Source organism: Mytilus edulis, chromosome 9 (genome assembly GCF_963676685.1).
Source record: "Mytilus edulis chromosome 9, xbMytEdul2.2, whole genome shotgun sequence".
NCBI lineage: Eukaryota > Metazoa > Mollusca > Bivalvia > Mytilida > Mytilidae > Mytilus > Mytilus edulis.
Window position 1 is genome coordinate 15436775 of NC_092352.1, and position 13129 is coordinate 15449903.

Below are 13129 nucleotides of genomic sequence, written 5' to 3' on the forward strand. Positions count from 1 at the left end.
ATTTTACTTCAGCTTTTGTTTGCAGAGTTATAAGCGGTATAAACAAAGAACAAAATGCAAGATGATCAGGCCGAAGGGTCTGACAGTGACAGTTTGAAGGAAGACACTTCAAGTTCCGAAGGAGAATATCCAGTTTATGACAAAGTATATAAAAAACTAGATTAATATAACAATCCCATTAATTTAATAAAAAGACTTGTACATAATGAGGCTTTGCCTATTTTTGGGGGAGAATAAAAATCATTATTATAAAATGAAGGGTCATAATAGAGGTAAAAATGGTGTGAAAAATACGGGAAAACATCATTAAAACAGAGCTGTTGCTTGGAAACACACATAGGATTTCCCACACTTTCATACCATTTCCACCTCCTTCCAAAAAATCTGCCCCCTATCCAATATGGCCGAACTAACCGTGAAGCGCCCTATTAGCGACAACAAGCGTCAAGAAGCGACAACAAGCGACAACAAGAATTATTTTAGCGACAACAAGCGACAAGAAGACTATTTAGCGACAAGAAAACATTTTTCTTTTTTTTTATTAGATATAAAGATATTTGTATTTAATGTTTTTTTTTAAATATACAAAGTCTCCATGTCCATAAAGTGCGCCATTGACAAGACATGAAATATTATTTCCTTTCTAACAGTATAATTCATTGTTCTTGATAGGAACAACATTAGATGTGGCTTCACCCTAAGGTAATAACAGTACACACAATGTGGAACATCAAATGAGATTAATGGTCGCGTGTCCCCTGTTTTATTGCTACAATAACATCCAATTAACACCTCCAACTTTGTACACGCGTCAGACTATACAATTACACGCGCCAGAATATACAATCATTGTAAATAGTGAACACCTGTTGAAAACTCAAGATTGTCATTAATTTCCTTTCATCTTCAATCAATATGCATAAACATGATAAATATCGTTTAATGAGGCAATAAACAAATAAAAAGATGAAAACATTCACATTTCAATTTTCTTTTCCTCCTGTTTGATTTCAGTTCTTTGTTTTTCACAATTTGTGTCAATATTTTCAGGACAATGATGCACAAATAATTCATTTTGAGAGCTTAATATATATTGCACGAAAAGAGTTTTAAAAAACAAATTATAAGATAAATAACATGTTCTTAAACACAAGGAAAAGTAATCTCATAATACAATAATTAAACGTAATACTGGCTGTTATTCATAATAGATGATAAAATATTATGTAAATAATGTTTCATTTTTTTCTATCAATTTTAACTTTCTTGTCGCTAAAATTATTTTCTTTTGCATATTCTTTTAATATTTATTGCAATAATTAGTTTTAATTAAAAGAAATTGTTTTCTTGTCGCTAAGGCAGCAACCATTTGATTTTCTGGGGGGGGCTATGGTTTTTTTTTCTGTACAAACTTTTTTTTTCGCCTACGGCGAAAAACAATCTATTTTTTTCGAGACAAGTCGAAAACAATTTTTTTCTTTCAATTTTAGCATTACATATAGTGGCAGCTGGGGGTGAAACAAACAATTTTTTTTTCTCAGAATCAAAAACAAATTATTTTTTTCTCCAAAAACTGGAAACAAACTTTTTTTTCCAAAAAAAACCATAGCCCCCCCCAGAAAATCAAATGGTTGCTGCCTAAATAGTTTCTTGTCGCTTGTTGTCGCTAAAATAATTCTTGTTGTCGCTTCTTGTCGCTAAAATTCTTGTTGTCGCTAATTAGTGAGACCGAAAATGAAGGTTAGATAGTTGGTTACTTCAGGCCCAGTGGCAAATATTTCAAGCATGTGCAGGATGGGAGATATTTGGAAGAGTTGATTCAGTGTACTGAGAGTCAAAGGAGAGTCTAAACTCTGTTTTTTTTCAGGGTATTTTTTTATCACAAAGTTCATGAAAACATTACATTAATCATGTTAATCAATGGATTAATTTATTTTTATGATTTTAAGCTGAAAAAAAGATACAAATAATGAAAAACATGATAGAATAATTTTTGGGATCAAAGGTAGGGCATATACATGTACCATCTTAGCCCGGTGAATCTGCCACTGCATTGTGTAGCAAATGGTTACTCTTTATGCTTTTATGACACTTTATATATGTTTTAACATGTTGATGAAGTTTATATTTAACCTACCAAGAAAGCATGACACACAATAAAATCATCAGAAGATATATCAGAGATATTTTCAAAAATAGAGATGTTTGTATACATGTAGTTTGAGTTATTTATCTTCCTTGTTACAAAAATAATTTTCTGATACATTATTCAGGTGCATTTGAAATTGTCTTATTATGTAGTAGAAACATTTTGTTTTATATAAATTATCGGACAATCTAATTAAAAATTAAATCTCTCACTCGATTAAAAAATGAGCGAGTGAGAGATTTAATTTTAATTAGATTGATTATCGGATAAATTAAAAAAAACAAAAAAACAAACATGAACCAATAACCTGCATGAACTCATCAGGATTATAATGGTAATTGCCTCATATTAAGTTAACATTTTCACACCATAATTTACTTAAAAAATAACTTATCAGCAACATATAAATTACATGAACACATATTTAGATATATATACTTTATAGTAGGTAGTAAATTTGAGATTGGAAAAGGGCTTTGTGTCAAAGAGACAACAACCTGACCAAAGAGCAGAAAACAACCCTAGGCCACCAATGGTTCTTCAACACAGCGACAAAATCTTTGCACTAAGGCGTCAACTTCTGGCCCCAAAACAAAAACGTGTACTAGTTTAGCAAAAGTATATGTTACCATTAGGTCCAAAACATATAATTAACCAAAATTAGAAAAAAACATACAAGACTAACAAAAGACAGAGTTTCACGAATTTTATGTGGTTAAGCCTGTTTTGTGAGATCTCTAGAACTTCTCAACCCTCCCCTATACATCTATCCAATGTAGGAGTATTTTCCTAAGGGAGGTTTTGGCAGGTCAGAGTGCGAACATTAGAGATAAAACCTGATATTTTTTTTTTATCAACTTTATTTAATCAAACTAAAAATAAACTGAATTAACCATTATTACTTTTAGTTTGTTATATATATACATGTATATGGAATTGTAAAATTGAGGATTTTACTTTTACAACTTCAGATTCGTCCATCATCCAGTCTTGCAACAGTGCTGCCTGAGGTTGATGTGTCAAAATGGAGTCCAAAGGGCCCTGCTTGTCTCCAGTATCTCTGCTTAGTACCTTTTGTATCAATCTACAATCCAGATTATCAACAAAGTTCATCAGCAAGAAAGGTCAAAATATCTGTTGTTCACAGAAAAAGACGAATGAAAGAGGTTGCAGGAAGAACAAATTGCAGAAATATTCTTGGTATAAATTAATTAATTGCTTACTCCAGTTTAGTCTAGTATCTATTGTTATTCTTTTTTGCCTTGATATTTGAGTGATGGCTTGACAAATTTTTGTGAACTATTTTAATTTAAGAAGGGAGAAGAGATTGATAATACATCACCATGATTACATACATGTTTATCTTGTATTAAAAATATATCTTAAGGTCTGTGATTTCTGAAAGTTATTTTATGCATATTCCTTGACCACATTTTCTTGGTTAAATGACTGTATGATAAATATTAATTTACTACAATTGATATTTTATATCATTAAAATGTAAAAGGACTACATGGAGTTAAGGTGGGAGTATCAGGAGGATTGTTTTGCAAACATTTATTTTCACTATGGTACACATTTGTTTCCTACATTTGCTTTACAGAATAATCATTTACACACAATCTAGTGAAGAAAAGATGCTGTACTTATTTTTTTTTAATTATTAGGCATTTTTTTTCTTTATTTCACAACTTGTATGAATTCAGGAATCAGTACATATTATCATTGTATGGATAATTGTCTATCATTATTAATCCATATGTTGATTCTAGGTGTTGTTAAGTTAATGTCTCACTGATGTTAGTCCAAAATCTCATTCTATTCAATTAAAATTTGCTGGGTTGTCTCCTTGACATTATACAAGTACATGTGTCTCCTTATGTTCACATGATGAAGGTAGACACAACTTAATTTTAAATATATTTAGTCTAAATTTAACTTTTTTCAAAAACTACATGGAGTTGACCAGTAACACAGCATTTTTTTCTAATGAGGTTCCGTAAAAATCTTAAGAGATTTGATTTACAAAATTAATATAAAGTATTTTCTTTTAATACATACTTTTTTTTTTAGATGAGAGAAGATTGAGAAATGCTGCTAATGAAAATGATTTTGAAACAGGTAATAATTATGAATATAATTAAGATGTAGTTAAGTTTTGCATTTAGTGTTAATGTGTGCAACCCAAAGTCTAATCATGTAGCTACAAGTAATGATATATTATGAGTGAACTCATCTTGGAGTACATGTATGATGATGGTCTACATAAAAGTTGGATCAAAATGAAGTCATATGAATTCTCGTTATATATATATACCTTTAATTTATGACTAGTCACTTAGCCAAGTGATTAAATATTTATCTGATGCTGGTCTGTAACACCTTAATATAACTGTTTGTGAGTTTTGTATAAAATAATTCAGTTATTATAAAGGTGTAAACAACTGGACCATTTAATGAGGTTTTATACTTGCATTGATGGAGTCAAAGTGAGACATAGGTATGCTGTTAAAGGCGTTGGATGTGTCAACAATGCATTTGTTTGTGATTAGGTCTAGTATATGTTGAACCACTAGTGGAAAGCAGATGATATATGGTATGCAGTTGTATTAGAATTGGCATATCTCATTTCCAAGGAGATTGTTTAGCCCTGTACCTTCAGTCATGGTTCATTGACCTATATATTAAAGTATTGCTAATTTAATTTTAACATTTGCATTATCAAAATAACAAATATGCGAGACATATCTCTGTGTTAACAGTTTATTACTATTTCATGGATGTTTAGGTAGACACAAGATCACACCCGTGAAATCACTGGTCCGTGACTGTAAAGTATATAACTATGTGTAAGCCTTATTTCAGCCTGGATATATATTTAGTATTGATATTGTCATCTGATAAAGTCATGCTGATTATAAGATGCACAGTTTTCTCTACTTTCAAAATCTTTCTGTTTGAAACCGTCGACCTGGAACTTATCAATTATTGGTAATATTAATTATTTGAAAAAAAATAGGGCCTGGAATAGAGTAATTTTTTATCAACAGCATTGTCCAATACGGTATTAGTTATAAATAAAGTTGAATTCTTTGTTTCTCTGTTTTGTTTCATGCCAGCTAACAAAATGGAAACTGTACACCTTATTTTAAGTCCAGATTTTTAGTATTCGTATTGTCATCTATTAAAGTCATACTGATTAAAATACTACAATAGGAAACAATATGACAATGATAAAATTTAGTAATGTCATCCCTGTGATTATGACCAGTGTATATAGCAAATCCTAAATACACCTTTTGGTGGTGCGCCTGTTAGATGCGGAACGTACAGATAAGGTGTAGGTAACATGTGAATATACTATTGGTATCGGTATCGGATTCAACCCTGAACTTGTTAATTATTGGCAATATTAATTATTGGGAAAACAAAAGGGTCTGGAGTGGTGTAATTTTTGGGATACGATTGCTTTCAAGCAATCTGTAGACTTATACCGGTGGGTCAGAGCATTGCCCTCACGTCAATCGTTTTATTCTAAACATTAAGGAACATCTCAGATTCTTATGATTGTCTTGCTTTAAACGGTAAAAACAAACAAAGGGATTGAACTTAAACAACTTTCCTATAATGTTCTTTTCATAATCTTCATGTTTGATAATTCCCTCGACTTATATGCGTGTTTTTAACATCACGGAAAATGAGAATTAAGCAGTATTTATATTTAGTGTATTTATAAATTTAGAGACACGTCAGAGGGAATTCCCAGTTTTGATAAAATGCGAGAGTTCTCTGAATTCCGATAAATCTATTTCTGTCATATAAGAACTGAAGTGGAGTTTTTCTTATATGTTACCGTTATGAAACTGGTATTTGAGATTGTAATTCTATAAAGCAATAGAGAACCATCTAGGTCGTTTAATAAACATTAATATACGTTCTTGCTCCAGGGTTTGTTTTGGAAATTATGCGCATGCGTATAGTTTTCTTGACTTCAAGGGGCTTTAGATTGAATGGTTGCTCTTGATTCTCCACTCATTTAATTAATTTATAACTCATGGGATCTTTTCTATGTATGTCTGCTACTGATGGTTATTGTTGTTGCATTATTTTAAATCATATGCATCATTTAAATTAAAATAAATGTAATCCTTATCGTAGAACACCCCTTCAGGCGAAATGGAGTCTTCCATATTATCGTTTCGAGTTGTCTCCCTTCCGAAAGTAACTTCCGTGAAATCTGAAACAACATGTCGGGTATTAGCTCGTTCTGTCAATAAACGTCGTATTATATTAAAAACGATCACAATTTAAAGCGATAAATGTGTACGGAAAGGAGTCATGATCACTGACCCAAAGTAAATTAAATATTTAAAGAGTTAGGAATGGGGTTCCTCCTAGAATTAACGTAGGAAAATAGGTGATAAGATACGGAAATACCTTCTCTCACTCTGAGTCTCGATGACTGCTGTGGAAAGTAAACTTGGAATTGATAGTTGATAGTACAAAAATAAAACAGAATAGGCCTAATTACATTGTTCATACACTTTTATCCGGGATTGGCTATTTTGTAACTATCTTACATGTGCAGTTGAATTAGTTTTGAAAATAATATTATCCAGCTACATGTATACATGTGTCAATGAAACAACGGCAATCGTATCCCTCAGAGCAATCTGCTCTTTGATTAATCAACACCATTGTCCTATGTTAGCTATATATGAAGTTGAATTCTTTGATTTGTCATTTTTACCCCATGACGGCTGACAAATTTGACCTCGTTATTTTAGTATTATAGATGTTATTAGGAACTCAAAATTGTAAACCTAACAGTTTATAAAAAAAAACATTGTTAATATACCCTAGTAGTCTCCTACCTGTAATTTCAATTGTAATAAAAAGAATTTCAGGATCCTCAGTAATGCATTTACAGCATCATATTAAACACCATCACTAGGTGAGCTTTTGTAAAAACATGTAAAGTCATATGATATTTAAGCTTTTTTCTTTGTATATGGTGATTGTTTTAGTAAATCAATTATAGTCATAGAATTCATACTATTTTCCTGTTTCAGTCAGTGAGTTACTTGAAGGAGGTGTTGATGTTTGTAATGCTGATGAAAAGAAAAGAACAGCACTTCACTTTTCTTCTTCTCAAGGCAATGATAAAATAGGTAATATGCAATTATTTTTTTTAAATAAACATTTGTATATTTCACATAAAGATAGATTAACAAGCATAGTGGTAAAATGTTGAGTTTTTTAGTGAGATTTAATGCAATTCAGTGGTTAGTAATGACATTACTAACCACTGAATTGGTTATAAATATAACGGTAAGCAGCGCACACCAGAATATATACATAATACATTGTATGGAAAGTTTTATGGGCTGCTCAAAAAATCATAATACAGAATAAACATGGAATTCATTAAAAAATTTAAGCACAAGAAAATATGCAAATTCCATAACTAAAAACAAGTTGGAATAACAGCCTGTTAAATATTTTGGAATTTAGAATTTAGAAATAAAATTATTTACCTCAGATGTATTGTAGAATAACTGGGGGGGGGGGGGGGGGGGGGGAAACACTTTAATTCAAATATATTATTAACTTGTTTATTTAGTGTAAAATTCAAGAATGGAAATTTGTTTATGCTTATTATTTATTGTGATATTGTATTTCTTTCTAGTGAAAGCATTACTGGACAAAGGTGCCAATCCAAATCTGAAAGATCTACTTGGAAATACACCATTGCATTTAGGTACCATTTTGTAGCTTTTAAGATTTTAAACAATAAAAGAAGTAAAGGAACATGTCTATATGACAGATTTTAAGCATGAAGACCTTCCATATGAAAGAATGAATTAACCATCAGGAAAGAGACCATTTTTTACAATGAGTGAACCAGTGAAATTTATTGTGTTTTATAACATTAAATCTCTGAATGTTACCTTAAGTCCTTGATTCATGTGCAAAGGTCTTTTACATTTTACAGCAGTTATTACAATCAAAATTTTACAGCATTCTTGCAAAATATAAATGATAGGTTTTGTTGACTAAGTATAAGCTGATGCTAAACATGCATTTTGTTCTAAAACATATGTTTTAAGGCAGCAACAACCATAAAACATTATTATTGTTTGGGTTTTTTTTCATTGTAAATTAAAAAAAAATGAAACCGTTTGCTAAATAATTAATTTTAGATTAATCTCACAATTTTTTGTTTTGAAATCATATATATATATATTTATTTCATCTTTCAGCTGCTTGTACTGGAAAAGTGCCAACAGTTACTCTGTTGCTTAAAGCAGGTATGTTAAAATATAAAAAGAGATGTGAATACATGTACATGTGATTAATCATTGAAATAACTTAGTTGTTTGTGCTATAAGGCTAACATTGTTTTAATACGACCGCAAAAATTGAAAATGTTTTGGTCGTATATTGGTATCACGTTGGCGTCTGCGTCATCGTCGTCGTCCGAATACTTTTAGTTTTCGCACTCTAACTTTAGAAAATGAATAGAAATCTATGAAATTTAAACATAAGGTTTATGACCACAAAAGGAAGGTTGGGATTGATTTTGGGAGTTTTGGTCCCAACATTTTAGGAATTAGGGGCCAAAATGGGCCCAAATAAGCATTTTCTTGGTTTACGCACTATAACTTTAGTTTAAGTAAATAGAAATCTATGAAATTTTGACACAAGGTTTATGACCACAAAAGGAAGGTTGGGATTGATTTTGGGAGTTTTGGTTCCAACAGTTTAGGGATTAGGGGCCATAAAAGGGCCCAAATAAGCATTATTCTTGGTTTTCGCACAATAACTTTAGTATAAGTAAATAGAAATCAATGAAATTTAAACACAAGGTTTATGACCACAAAAGGAAGGTTGGGATTGATTTTGGGAGTTGAGGTCCCAACAGTTTAGGAATTAGGGGCCAAAAAGGGGCCCAAATAAGCATTATTTTTGGTTTTCGCACCATAACTTTAGTATAAGTAAATAGAAATCTATGAAATTTAAACACAAAATTTATGAACATAAAGGAAGATTGGGTTTGATTTTGGGTGTTTTGGTCCCAACAGTTTAGGAATAAGGGGCCCAAAGGGTCCAAAATTAAACTTTGTTTGGTTTCATCAAAAGTTGAATAATTGGGGTTCTTTGATATGCCAAATCTAACTGTGTATGTAGATTTCTAAATTTTTGGTCCCGTTTTCAAATTGGTCTACATTAAAGTCCAAAGGATCCAAAATTAAACTAAGTTTGATTTTTAACAAAAATTTAATTCTTGGGCTTTTTTGATATGCTTAATGTACTTAGATTTTTGATTATGGGCCCAGTTTTCAAGTTGGTTCAAATCAGGATCCAAAATTATTATATTAAGCATTGTGCAATAGCAAGAAATTTTCAATTGCACAGTATTGCGCAATAGCAAGAAATATCTAATTGCACAGTATTGTGCAATAGCAAGAAATTTTCAATTGGAGTTATCTTTCTTTGTCCAGAATAGTAGTTGAATCAACTTAAATCATTGTTTTATACAACATACAATGAATATTCACTTTTACTACCAACTGATAAATTAAAACAATCTTTACCATTCAGTGATAACAAGCACTTTATTTTACATTTTAATATTTTATGATGTATTTAAATGAGAAGTTATTGTTGCAAACTCCATTAGAAATTTGAATTGAGATCAGTTTTAGAAAAAGGGAAAGGGGGATGTGAAAAAAATGGGGGGGGCGGGTGTAATTTTTCTCATTTCAGATTTCATAAATAAATAGAAAATTTCTTCAAACATTTTTTTTGAGAGGATTAATATTCAACAGCATAGTGAATTGCTCAAAGGCAAAAAAACAAATTTTAAGTTCATTAGACCACATTCATTCTGTGTCAGAAACCTATGCTGTGTCAACTATTTAATCACAATCCAAATTTAGAGCTGAATCCAGCTTGAATGTTGTGTCTATACTTGCCCCAACCGTTCAGGGTTCAACCTCTGCGGTTGTTAAAAGCTGCGCCCTGCGAAGCATCTGGTTACGTTCTATTTTCTGCTTAACTAACTTTAAACCTTACTTTTCTTCAAACAAATTAAAATTCTCTGCCTTGTCAAATTTTGTTGCATCTGGACTCTTGTTTATTTTTCTGTTTTCTTTGTTAATGCATTGTGAGAAAAAACACTGTCATTTATATTTTATAATTGTAAATGTAAACTTGGTTTTATAGTATTATTTATATTTCTAGGTACAGATATAAAGTCAGTAGATAACTTTGGCAGAACTCCTATAACTTTAGCCAAATCAAGGTTAAAGTTCCTTGTAGAAGATAAAACTTACTCATCTCAGCGAGTCAAAGATGAAGCTTTGGAGGTACTTATTACACACAATTATTTTAATCTCAATTATCTTTATTAATTGTCATGAATTAAAGAATATGGCAAGCAGTAGGTTCAATAATAATGAATCATAGCCAATACAATAGCTAGATAGGAAATATGTCTTTTTGTTGAAAATTTACGTAACTGCGTTGTTATTCCCCACCTATGATAGTAGAGGGGCATTATGTTTTCTGGTCTGTGCGTCCGTCCATCCGTCTGTTGGTTCGTCCGTCTGTCCCGCTTCAGGTTAAAGTTTTTGGTCAAGGTTGTTTTTGATGAAGCTGAAGTCCAATCAACTTGAAACTAAGTACATATGTTCCTTATGATATGATCTTTCTAATTTTAAAGACAAATTAAACTTTTGACCCCAATTTCACGGTCCACTGAACATAGAAAATGAAAGTGCGAGTTTCAGGTTAAACTTTTTGATCAAGGTAGTTTTTGATGAAGTTGAAGTCTAATCAACTTGAAACTTAGTACACATTCCAGCAGCACCTGCATACGGGGTATATATCTCCCAATTGATACGATATTCCCGTGCTTGCATTTCCTATCATGATTTTCTTGATAGAGGTTTGCTGCTCACAAGGAAGCTATTAAACCAAGAGTTCCAAACAGTGAAGTTGAAATCATCCCTTCGTAAATTTTACGGACGCCATCACGAGTTGGTTGACCGTTATGGAATAACCGTTTCACAAATGATATCGGATATGTTCCTTACGTCGTAACTACTATCCCCTTCCCTTTCATGAATATGACCTACCGAATTAGACTATTTACCGGATTTGTAATCACATAAGCAACACGACGGGTGCCACATGTGGAGCAGGATCTGCTTACCCTTCCGGAGCACCTGAGATCACCCCTAGTTTTTGGTGGGGTTCGTGTTGTTTATTCTTTAGTTTTCTATGTTGTGTCGTGTGTACTATTGTTTTTCTGTTTGTCTTTTTCATTTTTAGCCATGGAGTTGTCAGTTTGTTTTAGATTTATGAGTTTGACTGTCCCTTTGGTATCTTTCGTCCCTCTCTTTCCCTATGATATGATCTTTCTAATTTTAATGCCTATCTATATTTTTTACCCATTTTCATGGTCCATTGAACATGGAAAATGATAGTGCGAGTGGGTCATCCGTGTACTTTGGACACATTCTTGTTTTCATTACATTACAAATAGCATTCAATTTAACTTTCCACGAAAAATCAATGAAAACAAATGAATCTTTAAAAATTATTAGACACACCACAAGAAGTTAATCCCATGAAAACCAAGGCCTTGAAGTATCTTTGAAATGTATATTTGGACTTAATAAAGACTTGCAGTATCCCTTGCACTTTGACATCATTTTCTTAAATTTACAAATCATAAACAATGATCAGTTTATGTAAAGTTCATGAGTCTTCTTTTACAAAGTGAGAAAAAAATGTATATGATAGCAATTAACAAGTGAGTGATTCTTTAATTTTAGGTAACAGACATGATGAAGACTTTTCTGAATATATCTGGTCAGACAGAAAATGCTGGACAGTTAGAGGAACTCTGTGATAGACTTAAACAAGTATCAACTCGTGAGGACGTGGATCACGTCAACCAGCTCTTGTCAAACTTTGCTAGTCTGGCTATTGAAAAGAATAGCAATGTAACGTGACATGAGGCGCTTGTCAAATTTTGCCAGTCTGGCTATCGAAAAGAATAGCAATGTAATGTGACATGAGGCGCTTGTCAAATTTTGCCAGTCTGGCTATCGAAAAGAATAGCAGTGTAACATGACAGGAGGTGTATAGTCTCTTCTTTTTTCATTTGTCTTTCAATATTCCACAAAAGACAACAGGGTTGTAGAAGTTATTGCTATACATAAAACTATAAGTTATTTGTGATATAAATTAGATAATCTGTATTCAAATAAATCTATATATAGCGAAATTATGTGGATGATTCAGTTTATGATTTACAAAAGTGAATCTTTTTAAAATGTTTTTAAAATCTTTTTTGAATCTTTTTTTAAATGCATAAATGAAAAGAAAATTATATGAACAAATGTCTTATAATATCAAATGTTAAAATGTGGTCAAATTTTATACTCAATTGATTTTAATTACAATAGTAGTGTAAATACATGTTAATAGCTTGTGGCTGCCATTTTTGAAAACTTCAGAAAAGGTTTTAAGAAAACATGAGCATTGCATTTGCTTAGCACATATATATATATAAGTAAAATTATTTTTTTTGTCCAACATTTGGATATTACTGATTTTCTGGATAGAAAGAAATGTACCCACAGAAATGTGAAAAAATGCAACAATAAATTTTATTAAAAACAGTATTTGTATCTTATTCTTTGAGAATTCAAATATTGCTGATGTTGGCTAACAAAAATCTGTTTTATATAAAAAAATAAGTTTGGGACATTCTAATCATCTGGATCTACATTTAAACTTGACCAGCTTGACCAAAGTTTGGGATTTTTGTCCAGGTGAATCTTTTAAAATGAAATTATTTAAAGATAGGCATTTTTAATAAGTCCCCTACTGACGAAGCCATATGTACTATAGGTTTGCACTACTTCCATCAGTCTGTCTGGTCCGAGTACACAGTTATTGTCC

General features: G+C 31.5%; 1 protein-coding gene across 1 annotated transcript; it reads left to right on the forward strand.

Moving 5' to 3' along the window:
* The first annotated feature begins 17 nt into the window (after positions 1–17).
* On the forward strand, positions 18–12847 carry LOC139489578 (ankyrin repeat domain-containing protein 54-like). Its single transcript, XM_071276154.1, has 8 exons — positions 18–144; positions 3121–3349; positions 4223–4270; positions 7222–7320; positions 7839–7910; positions 8413–8460; positions 10397–10521; positions 11995–12847. Exons 1-8 carry the CDS (start codon positions 55–57, stop codon positions 12172–12174), a joined length of 891 nt encoding a protein of 296 aa, XP_071132255.1. The 5' UTR covers positions 18–54; the 3' UTR covers positions 12175–12847.
* Positions 12848–13129: the final 282 nt, after the last annotated feature.